This window comes from Cebus imitator, unplaced genomic scaffold (assembly GCF_001604975.1).
Source record: "Cebus imitator isolate Cc_AM_T3 unplaced genomic scaffold, Cebus_imitator-1.0 Scaffold96, whole genome shotgun sequence".
In the NCBI taxonomy this organism is placed as follows: domain Eukaryota; kingdom Metazoa; phylum Chordata; class Mammalia; order Primates; family Cebidae; genus Cebus; species Cebus imitator.
The window spans coordinates 3,262,408-3,270,813 of NW_016107411.1; the positions used below are offsets into that span (position 1 = coordinate 3,262,408).

Below are 8,406 nucleotides of genomic sequence, written 5' to 3' on the forward strand. Positions count from 1 at the left end.
GCCTCCTGGGTTCAAGCAATTCTTATGCCTCAGCTACTTGAGTAGCTGGGATTACAGGTGAACACCACCATGCCCAGCTAATTTTTGTATTTTTAGTAGGGGTGGAGTTTCACCATTTTGGCCAGGCTGGTCTCAAACTCCTGAACTCAGGTGATCCATCTGTCTCAGCCTCCCAAAGTGTTGGTATTACAAGCATGAGCCGCTGCGTCCGACTGTAATGTTGTTTTGTTTTGTTTTTGAGACAGAGTCTCACTCTGTTGCCCAGGCTAGAGTGCAATGGCATGAGCTGCAACCTCTGCCTCCCAGGTTCAAGTGATTCTCATGCCTCAGCCTCCCAAGTAACCAGATGACAAGCAAGCACCACCACACCTGGCTAATTTTTGTATTTTTAGTAGATGAGGTTTTGCCATGCTGGCCAGGCTGGTCTCAAACTCCTGGGCTCAAGTGATCCACCTTGGCTTCCCAAAGTGCTGGGATTATAGGCGTGAGCCACTTAGCCTTAAAAAAAATTTTTTTTAGTAGAGTCGAGGTCTTGCTATGTTGCCCAGGCTGGTCTCGAACTCCTCAGTTCAAAGGATCTGCCTGCCTGGGCCTCCCAAAGTGTTGGGATTACAGGTGTGAGCCACCGTGCCTGGTCCCAACATCATTTCTTGAGAAGTCAGCTTCAAGAAAACACCAGCCTTGGAAACAGCAGCTAAGACTTTGGTTTTTCTTTGTGATGGAGTCACAGTGGGGATAGACCTGATACCTGAACTCTTTTTGCCCTTCCCAGCTCTAGAGCATAGAGCTTCAGCAGGTTTGCTCTTGCCAGTGCCCAAGACCCCTAATTCTTTATCCTCTTACCTGAGTACTGCTGTGGCAGCTGTGGTGGACTACAGGGAGAGGGAGACTGAGGCATCTGGTACTGCTCAGAGCCAGGGGGCTGCAGAAACCCTACAGAAGGGCTGGGAAGACAGAGAAGAGAGGAGTGATGAAGCAGTGGAGGGACGAACACAGCTCCTGGCAAACAGCTGCTGCTTCCTGGTCCTCCCCTATGGGAAGCAGAGGCAGCTTCAAGCCATTCCCAGACCAATTTGCCATGCAATTTCTAAAATCACTCATCAGTTCAAAGTTAATTATATATATTTGTACTTGATCATCTTTCAATTAGGAAGCTGCTAATCATTGCTACAGATGGAATGTTAGTGACACATGCTCTTCCCAATACTGTGGAAACACCAGACACACATACATGCACATATGCACACACACAGATTCCAAGAAACACAACAGAAACACAAAGGGACTGTCACAGACACAGAGTGCAAGAGAGAGATGAGTTAAAACACACACACACACACACACACACACACACACACACACACGCTAATTATTTTTGACCTAAAAAAAAAAAGTCGTTGGATGCTATGGCTCAAGCCTGTAATTCCAGCTCTTAGGGAGGCAGAGGTGGGAGGACAGCTTGAGCCCAGGAGTTCAAGACCTGCCTGGGCAATATAGCGAGACCCTGTTCTCCACAAAAAGACAAAAAAAAAGTCAAAAAACAAATACAGTCACAGTCACATAAAAACAAATAGAAAAAAAACCCCACAAAACTCAAAACAACATGGAGACATGCATAGAAAAAGACAAAGGTAAATGCACATACACTAGGAGACAGGCACACAGAAACATACAGAGTTGCCCAGACTCCAGTTCTTGTTCCACCTCTGCCTCTAACTAGCTACGTGAATTTAGGTAAAATTTTTAACAGTCCCAGCTGGAATTTTCTCATTTAAAAACGAGAGAAAAATAAAACAAGGGGAGTGAACTAGATGATTTCTTTTTTTTTGTTTTTGAAACGGAGTTTCACTCATGTTACCCAGGCTGGAGTGCAATGGCGCGATCTCGGCTCACCGCAACCTCCGCCTCCTGGGTTCAGGCAATTCTCCTGCCTCAGCCTCCTGAGTAGCTGGGATTACAGGCACGCACCACCATGCCCAGCAAATGTTTTTGTATTTTTAGTAGAGACGGGGTTTCACCATGTTGACCAGGATGGTCTCTATCTCTTGACCTCGTGATCCACCCGCCTCGGCCTCCCAAAGTGCTGAGATTACAGGCTTGAGCCACCGCGCCCGGCCGAACTAGATGATTTCTAAGGTGCCACCTACCACTAAAAATTCTATTTGCTATGAACTATACTCAGGTATATATAAATAGATATAGAAATAGACACATCATCAGTTTCATCCATAGATACAAAACAGAGGTACATGGAAAAATTGACACATCACAGTCCAAAAAAATTTCTTCTCTTAATGATGAGCAGTCTCTATCCTCTAGTTCTCGGTCCATTGTTTTGAAAAATAAAAATGGGGAAATCATAAATTATAAGTCTCTGAAGCAGGAATTTTTTTTTTTTTTTTGCTGATAACTTCTTTTGCAAACGGCAAATCAATAAAGAAAAAAGGAGAATGAACTCCCTCATAGTCTACCTGCTTTAGGGAACTACTGGGATCTTTACCCCTGTCTTTCTTAGGCCAGTGGAAACAAAACCATGTTGCAACCATTGCTGAAGGTCTATGGGAGATGTCCAGGCTCTCTGGGAGTCCTCACCTTGTACCGTTCTGCTGAGCAGGTGGGATCATGCTATAGTACACTGGTACCCCCGCTGCTGGGAGGCCTCCTTGCACAGACTGGCTCGCAGGGACCAGCATGGGTTGCTGGAAAGGCGGCTGGACCACATTTTGCGAGTCACTGCCCACTGGAACCTGGGTGAGAAAGAAAAGAGAATAACTACTCATAATCGCATTTAAGTTCATCCAGAAACAGCCTAGTCATCACTAGATTAGGGCATTACAACTTCCTTCCCTACCTTACAGCCTCCTCCTATTCTCCCCATCTGCCTAAAGAAAATGTTTCCAGAGCTGTCTCTATTTCTGCCTTCTCCAAATACCACCCTTAGGCATCTGACATAAAGAAAAGAGTCTAATTTTCTTTAGCTACTACTTTCCTGGGCATACACTCATTGCATGGTTGTATAAAGACCAAACAATTTAAAGACTGTTCTCAAACTCCATGGGCTTTCTGTCATGGGAAAAAAAAAAAAAAAAACTAAAAGTTCTGGGGGAAAGCAGACAGTATTTTAGTATTGGAGTTTCTAGTATGCATGACCCTGAGAGGCTCTCCTTTTCCTCATCCCAAAGACTGGAGTGATCCTTCCCAATGCAGAATGTACCCACTTGGTAAGAAGGCAGTGGAGTGTATTGAACCACCAGGCCTTGCATCTGGCCCCCCATGCTGCTCCTCTGGCTGCTGAGCAGGCCCTGGTTCTGTGGCTGCTGGACCCCAATCATGCCTTGGTAAGCCGCCTGCTGCTGGTTAGGCATCATGGGCTGTAAACCTAGAGATGGGAAAGGCAGAAAATACATTTGTATGAATGTTTAGGAGGTCACACTGTAGCTGTAATTTCCCTTCTCCATTCTATTTTACCTTTCTTTTTCTGGAGATCCTAAGTCTGTTCTTAGGACCCTAATCATTCCTGCCCCTAGACCCACCTTTATTTTAATGGAGAAGGCACTTCTCTCTTTCCTACTCTTCCCTTCCCCTGTTCACTGCCTTCTTACACAAGTGGTTTCTCTTACCAGGCTGCTGGGATGGCTGAGGCAGCTGTTGACCACGTTGGGGGCTGTAGGCCACCGGGTGAGAGAGAGGTCGATATTGCTGGTTGGAGTTAGGATATTGTCCAGGGGGATAGTAAGAAACCTGGATCTATGGTGAGAGGAGACATGTGTGAGAAGTCCCTAAAATTCAGCCCCAACATCGGCATACTACTTATAAATGCCTCAAGATTGATGACCAGAAATATATTAGGGGAGATATTCTGGACCACAGTTGTAGGACTGGTATACAAGTTTTAAGTAAAACAAGGATTTATGTTATATAGAAAGAAGACTTTCTGGCTAGAACAATTCTCAAGTGCAAGGTAGAGAGAGGTATTCCCTCTGTATGTCTAAACTAGAGGAATAGAGAAGGTATAATACTAGACAAACTGAATAAAGTGATTTAAGCTGGGAACTGGAGCTGCTTACCTGTTGAGGGGGCTGCATGTACCCCTGGGGTGGCAGAACTTGCTGAGTAGGTGGTGCATGGCTAGAGGTGGAATAGTTGGAAGTGGGGAGGGGCTGACCCGTGGAAGCCATGATGAAGCTAGTCTGCTGAGGGTGCTGGGAGATAAGTGGGGTCTGAAATAGAGCTGCAGATGGGTCAGCCGCTTCAGTAGAACCTTGGCGACTAAGGCTCATTTGTCCAAAGGGGTTGCTGAGGTCATCTGCCTGTTGAGAGAGCAGAAGATGCAAGGACTGAGGCTGTATCAAACCTCATGTCTTTGGCTTCAGCATAGAAAGACAGGGAGAAATAGCAATGCTTTTTACAACCTTCTTTAAAACAATGTGGGATAAGATAGTCCTACTTCTGTGCTGCGAGAGGTGCTTTTTAGCCCCAAGCCTGTTACATGGTATTTTAAATTGCTATGAATTGAATAGCTGTTTGAAGCCCAACTCCAGAGCCAGTTTCTCTATCATATATGAGGTAACAATTGTGTGCTTTTTTTTTTTTTTTTTCTGGAATCACAGTCTCACTTTGTTGCCTAGGCTAGAGTGCAGTGGCTCAATCCCAGCTCGCTGCAACCTCCATCTCCCAGGTTCAACCAATTCTTGTGCCTCAGCCTCTGGAGTAACTGGGATTATAGGCTCCTGCCACCATGCCCAGCTAATTCTTGTTGTTGTTGTTTTGAGATGGAGTTTTGGTTCTTGTTGCCCAGGCTGGAGTGCAATGGTGCCATCTCAGCTCACTGCAACCTCCACCTCCCAGGTTCAAGCAATTCTTCTGCCTCAGCCTCCCATATATCTGGGATTACAGGCATGATCCAACATGCCTGGCTAATTTTTATATTTTTAGTAGAGATTGGGTTGGCCAGGGTGGTCTTGAACTTGTGACCTCAGATGATCCACCCACCTTGGCCTCCCAAAGTGCTGAGATTACAGGCATGAGTCACTGTGCCCAGCCTAATTCTTGTATTTTTAGTAGAGACAGGATTTCACCATATTGGCCAAGCTGGTCTTGAACTCCTGACCTCAAGTGGTCAGCCCGCCTTGGCCTCCCAAAGAGCTGGGATTACAGGCGTGAGCCACTGCACCCAGCCTATGATTGTTATTAAGGTAAGTCCTGGGGAGATGGGAGCAATGACACAATTACTGTATATAGAAAAAAAATGACAAACTAGTGGGTTAATGATATAGATTAAAGGGTCTTTCCATTTCCTGTCTTCCTCATGCCCCCAACCATAAAAAGGTCCCTATATTGCCATAAATCCAGTTTTTTATAATAAAGGACCCAGATAACACCTTGAGTGGATCATGGGTAGTTAGGTTCATGTGCCTTCACAGCTCTGCCTATGCAGCAGCAAGACTGGGGGCTCCCACTCCTGCTGCTTATCTCCTTACTCCCTCTGGAGGTCATTTCCACCTTGGTTCTCTGACACTAGCCTACAGTCCTCCTGCCCTTCAGAAACTACTTCCAATTCTCACCTCCAAAAGGAAGGCAGGGTGAGTGGCTAAGCTGGAGGATAAGACTCACTGGCCAGGCTGTAATTACCTTCTCTCTCAGCTCTTTCCTAAGCAGCAAGGGTGATGGTGTTCATCTCTCACTTGTATGATAGGTTAGAGTTTCTTAGCTTCCTCTTTCCTTCTGCTCCCCGGACAGTAATTGACTGACTCAAACACACACACACACACACGAGCAGTTCTTTTGCAAAAGAAACTAGCAGAAACCAAAGGAATAGATGAAAAGTGAACTAGACTGCAGATTATTTTGAACTCCATATTCCAGGACAATCAAAATGGAAATAAGAGGTAGGAGGAGGGAAGGGATTCTAGTGGAAAAGTAGACGTTAAGACAGAGCAAAAGGAATTCAGGGCTCCTACAACAGTGATGGAAGTTATCAACTATGAGTCAAATCAGATCTTCAAAGGATTTATAGAGTACAAATAATTTAAACAGCATGTGCTATGCAGTGGAAGAGGATTTTTAAAATATAAACTGACATGGTAAAATAGGGGAACAGTTTAACTTTTTGCCAGTGATACCAGAGAAGTCTGCAACTGCATTTTTTTGGGGCGGTGAGGGAGGACGGAATCTTGCTCTGTTGCCTAGGGTGGAGTGCAGAGGTGTGATCTTGGCTCACTGCCACCTCTGCCTCCCAGATTCAAATGATTCTCCTGCCTCAGCCTCCCAAGTAGCTGGGACCACAGGTGTGTGCCACCACATCCAGCTAATTTTTGTATTTTTTGGTAGACATGAGGTTTCACCATGTTGGCCAGGTTGGTCTCAAACTCCTGACCTCAGGTGATCCACCTGCCTTGGCCTCCCAAAGTGCTGGGATTCCAGGCGTGAGCCATCACCCCTCCCCTGTGTTTTTATTTTTAAAGGAAATTATAGAGAACCATTCTGTATAGAAGAAACTGGATTTCTCAGACATCCCTAGGGAGCAAATTAGATTTAGGATGTACACAGTAGAGATAAGGAGCCTAGGTTATACCAACATCCAATTTCATTCTCTGTGCTGAAACTTGGGGGAACACAGTGTTCCTCTGTCTTACATTTAAGCATCTACTGATATGCTGCGATGAGGCCATTACATGGAGTATAATTCAGCCTGTGCTGGCCCATCAAGAAGAAATAGCTTTCAACATGCCCTCCAAAAGCACAACACGCTTACAAGGCCATCACAGACTGACCCGGACATACCCACAGATACAGGCCACACGTGGACAAGACAAAAAGGGGAATGGAGTTTATACCATGTTGTACTGCTGGGGCGGAGAGACTGGCAGAAGGACTTGGGGACAGGAGCTTGGAGAGAACTGAACAGGCTGCGGAGAGGGCTGCAGAGCCGGGACTGGCTGTGGACCAGCAGAGAGGCATGTGGAAAAGGGAAGAGAAAAGAGAGGCAGGGAGGGGTGTGGAGATGGGGAGGGAAAGGGAAGGAACAATAAGGTTAATAATCATAGAAGAAATTTCACGAGTAGCAAGACTGCTGAGCAGGTAGGTGACCAAGCCTGGGACAGCTTGAAGATTTAACATCTCTTTGACAAACAGGCAATATTTCCTATTAGGAGAGACCTGCTGTGCTCCCTGACCCATTAGCCATTTTTTCAGAACTGTGCAGCTGTTGTGAGCAATCTGAGGACACTCAGGGTCAGGGTCTGCTGTGATTCCAAATACAGCTTTTCCCAAAGCAGTTTTTCTGAACACACAATTCCTGGGGAGCATGATCATAACCCTCCTTGACTGCCCACTTGAGAAGGGATTCCTGTCTGCATTGCTGCACTGCTTCTGCAGGAAGGGTCATCCAAGGTCTGGATCAGCTTATCTTGATTTCACACCACAGCTCTCCTAGAGGACATACTCATTCACAAGGATCATCTCCCTCCCAAGGGCAGGGAACAAAAAAACACCCAAGCTTGAGCCTGCTTTTGGCTACTTCCTTCCATTCCATGATTGCTCCTCCAGGCTGTGACAGCAATATAAAAAAGCTACCTCCACCCCCAAGCAAACAAGGAAGATTTAGGAATAAAATATAAATGGCTTAGCTTTAGTTTTTGTCCCTTCAGTCCCCCTTCACTAGCCTCAAGCAGGAGGATTTGTTTACTAGGAACACAGTGTTGTAAATCAACTAGTGGGTAGTTATTATTTTTTCCTTCCCTTCTTCCCCTTCAGGCATTTTGAACACCTCATCAGTTCTCCAGTCATAGCCCTTGGTGGTAGGAGAGATGGGAGAGAAGCAGAGAGGTAAGGAAGAGGGGGAAATAACATTTGTATACATTATCTTATTACATACATTGTCTCATTACAGCCTTACACAATAATCCTATGGGGAGCTATAACTTGTATTTGCAATTTTAAAAGGCTCAGATAAATTAAATCACTCATCTAGGCTTACGCAGTTAATATGGCAGGGCTGAGATTGAAATCTAGTTCTGCCTGACACAGGTTCTGTCCACTCTATTCTAGTAGTGGGGAGGAGGTGAAGGAAGTCAATCGAAATTATCTGAGCACCTTCCATAGGCTACTCCCTCCACATTTAGAGCATTAAGATGTGTGGGGCCACGGTATCAATATCCTCCCCTGCCACATATCTCCAGAGTCTCTTTCACAGAAGAGGCTAATAGTTCAGGAGGCAGAGTACAGGAATTAGAAGACTCCGCAAAGGGGAGAATACTTTGGAGGTCTCAGCAGAGGACCCAATATCTGAATTAAACAAAATGTTAAGTAATTTTGGTTAGGTAAAATTATTGAGAATCCATTGTGTAACCTGGGAGAGATGTTGCTGTAGCCTTGAAAATAAACTCTTTTTTTTTTTTTTTTTTT

The 8,406-nt window shown here is 45.3% G+C and overlaps 1 protein-coding gene across 25 annotated transcripts in view; it reads right to left on the reverse strand.

Moving 5' to 3' along the window:
* Positions 1-8,406, reverse strand: part of R3HDM2 (R3H domain containing 2) — a 188,332-nt gene that overhangs the window by 11,578 nt on the left and 168,348 nt on the right. For 17 of the 25 annotated variants that reach the window (XM_037741218.1, XM_037741219.1, XM_037741220.1 and 14 more), the window contains 6 exons: positions 6,837-6,938; positions 4,068-4,310; positions 3,621-3,747; positions 3,219-3,379; positions 2,593-2,747; positions 844-944 (listed from right to left, as the gene is read on the reverse strand). In XM_037741218.1, the coding sequence (XP_037597146.1) occupies positions 844-944; positions 2,593-2,747; positions 3,219-3,379; positions 3,621-3,747; positions 4,068-4,310; positions 6,837-6,938 (889 nt within the window). The remainder of the gene's footprint in view (positions 1-843; positions 945-2,592; positions 2,748-3,218; positions 3,380-3,620; positions 3,748-4,067; positions 4,311-6,836; positions 6,939-8,406) is intronic. The other 8 variants (XM_037741225.1, XM_037741222.1, XM_037741229.1 and 5 more) reach the window with 1 other exon arrangement.